The sequence below is a fragment of the Aptenodytes forsteri genome, unplaced genomic scaffold (genome assembly GCF_000699145.1).
Source record: "Aptenodytes forsteri isolate BGI_AS27 unplaced genomic scaffold, ASM69914v1 Scaffold53, whole genome shotgun sequence".
Taxonomy (NCBI): Eukaryota; Metazoa; Chordata; class Aves; order Sphenisciformes; family Spheniscidae; genus Aptenodytes; species Aptenodytes forsteri.
Genome location: NW_008795909.1, coordinates 10,578,152 through 10,589,229, shown reverse-complemented (window position 1 = coordinate 10,589,229; position 11,078 = coordinate 10,578,152). Strand labels below are relative to the sequence as shown.

The 11,078-nt window shown below is 53.2% G+C and overlaps 1 protein-coding gene across 2 annotated transcripts in view; it reads left to right on the top strand.

Annotated features, from left to right (window-relative positions):
• Nucleotides 1-11,078, top strand: part of PLXNA1 (plexin A1) — a 112,228-nt gene that overhangs the window by 84,549 nt on the left and 16,601 nt on the right. For both annotated transcript variants that reach the window (XR_657851.2, XM_009284437.2), the window contains 3 exons: nt 89-231; nt 3,722-3,978; nt 8,266-8,332. Coding sequence is in view for 1 of the 2 variants with exons in the window: in XM_009284437.2 (XP_009282712.1) it covers nt 89-231; nt 3,722-3,978; nt 8,266-8,332 (467 nt within the window). In the remaining variant the exon portion in view is untranslated. The remainder of the gene's footprint in view (nt 1-88; nt 232-3,721; nt 3,979-8,265; nt 8,333-11,078) is intronic.

The following is an 11,078-nucleotide window of genomic DNA, read 5'->3' as shown; positions in this document are numbered from 1 at the left end:
GGGGGCGCGGGTGTGGTGGAGGCTGGGTGCCAATGCTGTGTGCTGGGACTCCGGGATGTGTTGCTTAATTCTGCTTTTCCCACCCCAGCCTTTGCTGAGCTGCAGACTGACATTAACGAGCTGACCAATGACCTGGATGGGGCTGGCATCCCCTTTCTGGACTATCGCACCTACGCCATGCGGGTTCTCTTCCCAGGGATAGAAGACCACCCCGTGCTGAAGGAGATGGAGGTGTGGTTCTGTCTGTCTGTCTCTGTAGTGTTTCACGCTGGGGATGCGCCCCTGTACGAGTCCCCGTGCCCCAAGCCTAGGGCTGGAGAGATGCTTTGTTCGGATGCTGGCCCAACGCGAACGCGGACCGGCTGCCAAATGGTTACTACGCTCTCTGACATTAATATCAATATTTATATTAATATCATTGTTGCTGTCATTTTCTACAGCACTTGCTTTATTCAATTGGGTTTGTTTGATGCCTGACCGGCCGCTCGTTTCTAGCAGGCTTGTCTGACATCGCCTGCTTGCTTGGCTCCATTTCCCCATGCAGAACCCATCCTTGGCATCCTTCCCCTACTCCCCAAACCAGCTCCCTCTCCTTTCCCAGCCTCCCCACCTCTGTTTAATTTAGTGCGTGCAATTGCACAGCAATTGGCTTCTCGTTTGCTGGGCTGCTGAGGCTGCTCTTGATTAGAGAAAGGAGGGGGGTGACCTTAGCTTCCCCTTGCTGCTGACCCGGCACAGTAATTAATGTTGACGTGGGCTTCACAATATATTTAGGAGAAGTAATCGGCCCTGATGCAAGATGCACGGTCACTAATTACAACACAACAAGCTCTTACCAACTGCAAGTGCACGTGCTGGTGTTGTACGCCAGCATGGCTACAGCGCGGGGCCCTGGCCCTCTGCCTGCTTTCTTTCCCTGGTCCCTAATCCCAGCTCCGGAGCACAGTGGGGACCCTATTTCCGTGGATTTCCCCTTGCAGCTCAGGTTTCTGGATGCTCAGAGCCACAGCAGGCGTGAGCATAGCCCTCCCTGGGGCACAGCCCTTCCTGTCTGTGCAAATGCCTGACTCTCCTCTCACCTCTGCTCTTGCTCTTAAGGATTTTCCCTAAAGAGAGAGGGGTGGAAAGGGTATCAAAAAGGGTATCAGAGGAGGAATTTTGCATTGGCCGTGGCAGGCTGGGTGGGAGTTCGTCCGCTTCCAGCTCCTAATTCAAAACATCCCACTGGAGAGAGCATGCCAGCTCAGCCTGGCCTGGGAAACAAGGGGTTAAAGTAAAAGGAGCAGTTTCTGGATGCTCAGAGCCACAGCAGGCGTGAGCATAGCCCTCCCTGGGGCACAGCCCTTCCTGTCTGTGCAAATGCCTGACTCTCCTCTCACCTCTGCTCTTGCTCTTAAGGATTTTCCCTAAAGAGAGAGGGGTGGAAAGGGTATCAAAAAGGGTATCAGAGGAGGAATTTTGCATTGGCCGTGGCAGGCTGGGTGGGAGTTCGTCCGCTTCCAGCTCCTAATTCAAAACATCCCACTGGAGAGAGCATGCCAGCTCAGCCTGGCCTGGGAAACAAGGGGTTAAAGTTGAAAAGGAGCAAAAAAAAAAAAAAATTCCCCAAAAGAGATTAAATAAAGCAACTACAGTTGTGTAAGCTTCATATAATTTAATCAGGTTTGCTTTTATTTGTCTCTTTACTCAGAGTGTAACATTAGCTATTGCAAGTGACGGGAAGGAAACGGCACTTGCTCACGCACACGCTAATCCGCAGCAAGCATCAGGCTGTCAGTACCAGCTCCCTTTCTCTTTAGGTTTTGGGGGGGGGAGGTTTGTTGCTTTGTGTGAATTTAAGCCTGATTAAATATTTAATTCAGTATTGTTCATTTATTTCTGCTAATGATCAGCAAGTTAAACACGGGGGCCCAGGGAGGTGACAGGCATGTGGGGGGCTCAGGCGTTGCCGTGCTGCTTGTGATGGCGATTTCACGTCCTCCCGTGCTCCCTGCCAAGGCTCCAATGGGATGTTTACTGTTGGGCAGGACCCGTTTCCCATCTTATCGAGATCCTGCTGCTCTGCTGAAGGGAGAAAGCCTCTCATCTCATGATCTCCTTTGCCTGGTCCCGGCTGCAAAAGCACCAGCAACATGCAGGGGTGGGGATGCAGCACGTCTCCCTCTGTCCCAGTTTTACTGGTGGGTCTGGTAGGTCTCCAGCACAGCCGCTGCGCTTCAGCTGGCTCTTGGGTCTTCCCATGCTGAGGAATCAACTGGCATCTCTGCGTCCCTGTAGGTACCAGTCAATGCTGCTGAACCTCAGGCATCTGCCTGAGTTACCAGCATCATTGCATCGAGATCGCTGCATAGTCTGGAGGGAGGAACTCCAGGAAAACATAATTTAAAGCATTTCTCTTCCTAGCAGGACGTTATTCTCTGACCTGCATTAAGGGAAGTTGAGCCACGTGCTTGCTTGTGTGGTGCCCGCGAGAGGAACCCCGAGGACGGGGGCAGAGAGGGCTTGTCACTTCCCCGTCATTCTTCTGGGATGCTCTGGGGCAGGCGTCCCCACTCGCCTGGGTGATGAGGGTGGCAGTGGCACCTGGGGGCTCATATTGCAGAATTGACAAGGACTGGGTGGGAAACGGGGTTTTTGTCCAGTAGGAAAGAGTATTTTGGAGGGGGAAGTTACAACTGCGAGGAATTTTGCTGAACTGAAGAGTGCTGATCCAAAGTTTTGATTGAAGTGAAATGATTTGATGTGTCAAAACCCTGTTCTTCATTTTGAGTTGGTGTTTTGAAATGAAAAGTGTTGTTTTGTCTCCAAATATCGACATGAAATGAATTTTTTTACTTTTCTTCCAATTCAGGAAGACAAGGGAGAAAAGGGGGGGGGGGAAACCATTAAAATTGACGTTTTACCACAGCGAGGCTTTTATTCAGAGGAAACCATCTTTTCTAATGGGAAAACGTTGTGTTGTAAAATTGTTCATTTCTGATAAGAAATGTGGTCAGGGCTGACCACAGCTGGGCTGATGATGGCAGCGCAGGGATGAAAGCATCCCAGCCCAATCCCTGCTGGGTCCTATGTGGCCAAGTATGGCCAGAAATACACCTTCACATGTCTCAAGAGGAAAGGGAATATTTCAGGCTGTGTCTGGAGTGGGGCAGAGCCAGATTTCTGCTATTTGCTTCCCTGTCTGAAATCCAGCCCCCCAAAACCAGGCGGGTTTGCTGCTGGCGGAGCTCAGGGTTGTGGCTTTATTTACTTTCTGTACAATACCCGAAGCGCGTGTTGCAATGACTTGGGTGGAATTTGAGCTGCTTATTAGCTGAAATTGAAAATTATAATTTGTGTGTGTGTTTGGGAGAGAAAGAGTGTTTGTCTGTGGGAGGGAAGTGCATGTATGTGCCTGCACACGCGCAGGAGAGGAGTTTTGTATGGAAGTGTGTGTGTGTGTGTGTGTATATATACATATATATACATCGATGCCCTGAGACTGTGTTAACTTGATGCCGAGATATTGCAAAGTAGATAATACTTCTGGAGGGAACTGAGGCTGATCACCAAAGAGGAAGCTTGGTGGTATGAGGAGAGCAAATCCGGCTGCTTTTTGACTCTTTTTGATCCTTTCCTCTTGGGGGATGAGGGTAAATCCAGGGTCTTGTGCAGCCCAGCCACCTTCTTCTCATTGCCCTCCCCCTCGTGCCCATCTCCCAGCTTTGCTCTATCCTTGCAGGTCCAGGCGAATGTGGAGAAGTCCTTGACCCTCTTCGGGCAGCTCCTGAACAAGAAGCACTTCTTGCTGACCTTCATCCGCACTCTGGAGGCTCAGCGGAGCTTCTCCATGCGGGACCGCGGCAACGTGGCCTCCCTCATCATGACGGCACTGCAGGGCGAGATGGAGTATGCCACGGGCGTGCTGAAGCAGCTCCTCTCTGACCTCATTGAGAAGAACCTGGAGAGTAAGAACCACCCCAAACTGCTCTTGCGGAGGTGAGTGACCATCTGAGAGGTTGGAGCTGTGGAACAGTGCCCAGGCTCTTCTGAGTATGTGGACGTGAGCTGGTGTCCTTTAGGGATGCCACAGCCAACACCAAAGCCATCACTGACGGCAATGTTGGCACTGGGTCTGTGGTCAAGCATTTCCTTGCCTGTCTGCATGCAAGTATGAGAGGGATGTGGGACCAACCAGACCCAGCCAGCTCAGGAGTCGCCCATGGGATGTTCTCACTCTGGTTTGGCCTGTGCAGGTTCACGTTGTCTGGGGAGGATCGAGCAAGATGCTCAGCAGCTGCCGGCTGCGTAGGCTGGTGCGGGGAGGATGCGCACTGGTGTCGGGCACTGTCACGTGTTGCTGCAGCAATTGCTCCCACCTGCCTTCCCTTCTCCAGGTGACCCAGGCGGTCCCCCAAACCTCCTGGCACTTGGGGTGGCTCTCGCCTTGCCTGGTGGCTGCCTTGCTGCCAGCACTCCTGCATGGGTTCCTCTGCGGGTTTGCAACAGGCCGGAGTCCTCCTTTCACCACTGCCTCCTCGGGGCTTGCCCAGCTCGCCGGGCACGTGGGGGTTTTCCTGGGAAAGCCAAGCAGATCTTCACAAGCTGGGAGTCTCGCCGGGGCCGGGAGGAGTGCGAGCAGGAGGCAGCCTGCCAAGCCCTGCTGTGAGTCTGCCTGGCCCATCAATATTTAACGATAGCTCTGAGCTCTCCTTCATCATGGGCTGATGAATATTGAAAGATACACCAAGTGCCGAAGAAAAACAATTAATAAGCTCCACCAGCCCAGCTCGAGGCCCTCCGTGCCGTCCTCTCCCTTCACACGCCGTGCCATGCCTCCCCATCTCCGCCTCCACCAGCCCAGTGCTACCAGCCTCCAGCAGAGATGCAGGGATGGTTGAGAGCCATGGGGCTGGCGTGTCACCAGAAAGGCTCAAGAAAACCAGAGCATCTTTCAAACATCAACCAATGTTCATGGCATGGCCAGACCACACAAAGCCTGTTGGGTTTTGTGTGCCTGACCCTGGGGAGACACCTGGAGTGGACACAGATGTGAGCTGATCCCAGTTACATCCCTGCTCCCTTCCCTTGGCTGATCTCTTTAGGCACATTGCTTTCTTACTCTCTCTGCTTCATTTATCACATTGCGAGGGAGCCCTTAATTTCTCAAAGCACCTCATTAGCAATGTGACAGAGCGTGGTACGGTACAGACCTGTGGCTGGCCGGGAGAGGGGTGGGTCTTGGAGGTGCCCACCCCTGTCCCCCATTCCTGTTCCCTGAGCACATCCTTAGGCTCTTCCCTTCTTACTGTCCCTCCACGACACCAGGCTTCACTGAAATACTTAAACTGCATTTCCAGCTCCTGGGTCTCTCAGAGCATCATGAAGCCACTGCCATTGGAGCAAAAGTCTGGAATGAAGTAAATCAATAAAATATAAATAAAAGGCAGTGCGGGGAGGCCAGCAGCTGCAGTGGCTGAGCTGTGGGAGCAGCACGGGGGCAGAGCCCAGACTGCCGGCACGGCAAGACCCAGCAGCTTGAGGACTATCAGTCCCCAGCCGCGGAGCTTGGAGGTCCATCGCAGGTGGAGCTGCGGGAGGCTTAGGACAGGGACGAGGTCCCCTGGCCAGCACCTTGCTCGTGCCTCCCTGAGTGATATTTAAAGAGACTTCATTTTTCCTGTAGCCACGGCATGGAGCGAGCGATGTTGAGAGCTGTGCTTCCTTCGTCCTTTTGATTAGCACTGCTGTTGGGCGCAAGAGTGTGCTTACTGCCCAGGGCAACTAGATTAACATTGATCTAACTGGGGAGAACTGCTATTTATTTATTTTGTTATTGGATAATCCCCCCGTTGCTGTGGCATGTGGCTCCATGGTGTATAAAGACAAACATTCACCGGAGCCCGGGTGGTGGCACTTCAGATGAGTGTTACAGGCTTGCCAGCAAACGACCTGATCTGGGGCCGGGGAGGATGTCTGCTGAATAGTTTCAGTCCACCCCTTCCCTTGGCTTTCTCCCCATGTCCCTTTCCTTCTCTTTTTTCCTTCCCCTTGATGGATTAATCTTTCCTGGCGGGGCACAGGAAGGCTTCCCTCCTCTGGAGGCTCAGGTATTACTGTCCCCTAATGGTTTAAGGAGAACTGTGCTATTCCAGGGAGGGCAAAAAGGGCTAAGCCCCATTAGCACAAGAGAAAGCCTTGGATTGGGACCATATGACCCCGAGTCAGCTTGAATAAACTCTGGGAAAGTGGATTTCCTACCCCAGCCATCTGGCCATTGGGAGCTGCTCCTGTCCCATCTGCCGGGCATGGCATTGCTGTTGGGCAGTACATGGCATTGGGCAGTGGGACTCTTCATGGTGGCTCTGAGGTTTGGGTTCCTTCTGGGTTTTGTCTCTTGAGTCAACCCATTTGCGTCCATTCCCCTGGCGCAACAGGAATGCAGCCATGTCCCTGAGGTTATTAGTATTGCTTGTGCTTTCAGGAGCATCTGTGTTTGCAAGTGGCTGATCTGATGATTAATGGGTGGATAAGCTGAAGAAGCCTAACCGGAGAGGGTTGGGGGGGCTGGCTGGCATTTTTACTTTAAAGGGAGTGAAAGCCACTTTAAAAATAACAGACGTGTTAAGGGGGATTTTAATCTTATGACAGTGAGACCAGGCTGTGGTGCAGAGACAGGCGCGTTAAGCTGCCCTTGTAGGGCTGCGCGGTTCACCTGGGTCCTGTGTCACCCTCAACTCCCTCCATGCCAGACTGTCCCTCTCCTCTGCTGGTACGGCACATCCTGGCCGCAGTACCACCACCCTGAGGTCCCCTCGTCCCCTTCGGACCCACCACGTCTCACACCCATCCTGCAGGATCCTGCTCTCTCCCTCTTGTGCACATGTTTCTATTCTATTGCACATATTCTATGTGCACATATGTGCACATATTCTATTCTATTCTATTCTATTCTATTCTATTCTATTCTATTCTATTCTATGTTGTGCAGTGATGGTCCCAAACAGACACGGGCGACTCCCCCAGACCTTCCCTGCCATGCCGCTTTGGAGCATGTTGACACCTGGATTTGAACCATGCTTTAGGAAACTAGGGGCAATTTATAAGTTTTCTCAAGGCAGTTTTGGCGGCTTCCTTCAACTGCATCTCCAAAAGCTGAGAGGCACGGCTCCATTTTTAAGCTCCTTTTTGGGCAGGTGGTTGCAGCATTGTTCACTGCAAACTCCTACATCACCACCCCACTCTGAGGAGACACACAGAGACCCGGGATTTCCACCATGCAGGCAGGGAAGGGTTAAATCCCAAGCATGGCACGGTGTCTTTGCACAGTGCTCCAAAGGTACATGGAAAACAGCTTGAGCTTCCAACCACTGCTCTTACTTCTTCCTCCTTTAATCCCCTTGTTTTCGGCTGAATTAGTACTGGGGATAAAACCATACTGGGATCAAAGTCTCCAGACCTAAATCTAGTGGTGGCTTTAACCAAGGCCATGTGCCAGTGGACCATGCCCTCTCTGTGTCGCACAGCTCTGCATCCTTGCCTGAGAGCCACCCAGATCCAGGCCCAAGGGTAAGGGCACGGAGAGAAGCGAGGGTGCAGAGCGTGGCCTCCTAAAGCTTCACCGTCACCACCACTGAGTGCCAAGAACCAGGTGTCCTCTCCTCCAGCAGTTCTTCTGAACAGACCTTGCACAGGCTGCTGGGGAGAACTCTCTTTATCCCTCCAGTATTGGTGGTGATTGTCATCTTGCTCTACTGTGGTTCCTGGACTTTGAGGCTGTAGAGATCAAGGGCTACTTTGGGTATTGCTGGGAAGTCCCATGTCACCCAGTAGTGGTGGGTAACATTTTACCTGGCTTAGGTGTCTCATACAATCCTCCTGTGGAGGGATCTGCCTGGTTCCAGTGGGACACGATGCAAGAAACAAACTTCATTTAAGTAGAAGGTACCAGGGAGAGGTAGAAAGCTGGTCATCCCCTGGGCGAGACTCCCCATCAGACAAGGTCATGCTCGGCTCTGTCTGGATCTCCAAATACACCGGAGACCAATTTGCTTCTCCCTCCTGGGGGGCTGCTGTGGCTCAGCCGTGTGGATGGGCAAGCTTTTCACTAGAGCTTTTGCTGTCTGCTTGTGCTCCTTTGCTTCGAGGCTCCTGCCTTTCCAGATGTGACCTTTTAAAGCCAAAAATAATATAGCCACAGTCCAAGGCTGAGCTGGCAATGGGTGAGATCAGAGACCTTTAATATCCTCTCCTGATGACTTTGCTCTTCCTACTCCTTCCCTACAGAACGGAGTCGGTGGCAGAGAAGATGCTGACGAATTGGTTCACGTTTCTGCTGTACAAGTTTCTGAAGGTGAGTTTGGGAAGGGATTGCAACCCCGTGTGGGTGGGGAGGTGGTTCCTGCCTCACCGGGACAGGCAGCGTGGTACCCAGAGCCTGGGCTGACGTGCTCCTGAGCACTGCTGCTCCCTCCTGGAGCAGAGATCGCTTCCCAGGCCTCCGTTCCCATCCTGTGTTTCTGAGATGTGATTAGTGGTTCTGGGTCTCCTTTCGGGGAAAGAGCTGAGATTGAGAAATGAAATCCAGACCGGGATTGCATAATGCGTAGCGGGTTTGAGATCTTCATAAAAATGGTGCCCGGAGAAAGGATAAATCTGAAGCAACTCAGCTGAGTCTTGAATCCCTTCGGAGTGGTTCCCATTCCTCCCTCCTTGCCTCTGCTTATGTAACTCGGGAGGAAAAAGCCCCGGGAGCTGGTCCTTCTGTAGACATCACTGTGCTCGGAGGATATTTCTGCCTGTTTGAGCTGTAGTTTGATGTGCTGTGCTCTTCACATAATGCTGCTGTTTTTCCTTCATCTCTGACACTGAGGCCCCTTGGTAGGGGAATCATTTCCCCCAGGCATCTCCGCTTCTGCTGCTGCTTCCCCTCCAAAAGGTGCCCCGATGGGGATGGATGCCCTGTGGGGCCTGTTGGCAGCCGGGGACACAGCTCTCTCCACAGCATGTGCACGAGGGTGCAGATGACGTTGGATCTCCTCATGCCCTTGCCTGCGTTGGCGAGCCTGTTAGCTTGAATTCGCCTTTTTCCCAATTTCATCGGGGGTAGCAGAAGAGGATGCCAAAGCGTAAGGGCTGCTTTTACCACTGGTTCAACCAACCCATATCGAGAACGTTTATCCCATCAGCACTGGTGCTTCCACCTGCTAGAGCCACACCAGCAGCTGTGCGGGTTACACAGCTGTAGCTCCAGCCCATGGACCACTGGCTCAGTGCTGCTGCTGCTTCGGGATGACACTGGCGGGGTGAACGGCGTCTCTGGTCCCACTGCAGGTTTGTCAGTCAGCAGAGCCGTTTCTTGGGATCCTGCCTGGTGTCAGCACAGCGAGGCTGGGTGGCATGCTGCCGTTTTTGTGGGATTTCATCCCTCATTAAGATAAAGAGGGTTTGAACCATTTCCAGCCAAGAGATGAGAGTGAGCAGGAGTCTGTGCAGAACTCAAGTGATCGTCAAAGAGAGGTGATTTATAATATCACTTACATGCACTTGGCTTTTTGCCTCCATCGAGGGATAGCCTGTATCTATAAAAATCTAGCTGTAGCGTGCAGTGGAGATTGCTTTCCAGGGGTGGGAGAGGAGAAAAGCTGTGCCAGTCACGGGGAGATGTGAAACCTCCCACCTCCTCTTCGTGCCGGGGCTTTGCTCAGCGGGGCCACCCTCTGCCCCTGCAGCAGCAGTGCCCAGTGGGATCAGGTAGGACGTGCCTGATGGGATCAGGTAGGACACTGGCAGACGGCTCTTTGGGCTCTGCAGGGTTGGTGGGACAGGCAGGAGTAGCTCTTGCTGTGGATAAACTCCCTCAGAGCTCCTTGAAGTGGACAAGGTTGTGCTTTGGCCGAGCAAAGGGCAGTGCGCAGCCTTCAAACACCCACAGCGGCGTTTGGGGACGTTGCGTTCATGTGCGTGACTTGACGCCCTCGGCCTGTCCCTGGCTGGGCTGGGCCATGTGGGCAGGTGACGGGGGCATGTTCACCTTGTTCAGAAGCTGCTTTGGATCAACTCATGTGCAACCACTGTCCTGCATCTGTCCTTGTACAGCCCTGTCCCCCTTTGGAGAGGCTTCTGGGCGCATCGCCAGTGTGGGGCAGGTCTGAGGATAAGGAATAGCGTGAGAGAGAGACGTGGGGATGGGACCAGGCCAATGCCTTTTTATAAAGTCCTTGGTTATGCCATGGCTTTGGCGAGGTAAAACGCCTCCAGTCTCTGGGTGGTAGCAGCAGAAGAGAGAAGTCTGATCTAGATGCAGCATTACAGGAGGAACATATGCAGAGGGCCTGGATAAACCCACTGGCTGTGTGATTTGTTACGCTGGGGATCATCTCCCCCGGGAAGCGGTTGAAACTCTATCACCTGGGTCACTTGAGTTAGACTGGAAGAGACTTGAGGATGCGCTCATGGTCTCTCCTGGGTCGGTCCCACCAGAGCCTGTTTCTGCTTGTCTCCCGGCAGTGAGGATCACAGGTAGCATCAAAACCCGTGGAGTAGATGGAGAGGTATCACACCAGTTTGCCAGCAGGGAAACTGCACCAAACCATGGTAATCGTGCATGTAAATGAGGCAGACGGATGTGTGCCCAGCTGCCAGATCGGCTCTCAGCAAACCTGCCCGGAGCAGGGCTGGGCACTCGGCATCACGTGGCTGTGATGTGCTAGGGTGAGGGACAGGGACAGGGACAGGACAGCCCCCCCTGCCCAGGGGCAGCAGCATGGGGAGCCAGCGAGGGCTGGCACTTTCATGGGGACCTTGTAGTAGCGTTTATCAGACTCTTAATGAGACACCCCGGGGAAAGGGAGAGGGATAAATTGAGACAAGTGCTGAAAAATGCACGATATTAGGTGCCTGATGAGCTAGATCTAGTCAATAAGACAGTTTGAGCGTTAGCTGGCTTGCCTCAGCCTGCTCCCAACGTACCGATGCGTGCATGCACAGGGGTGTTCGCAGCCGCCCTCCTCCAGCTCGGTTCGCATGCAGAGCCCCCCGCATGCAACCCCCCCCCCCCTTGCTCCGCCCCCCCCCCCTCAGCACACACTATCAGGGCT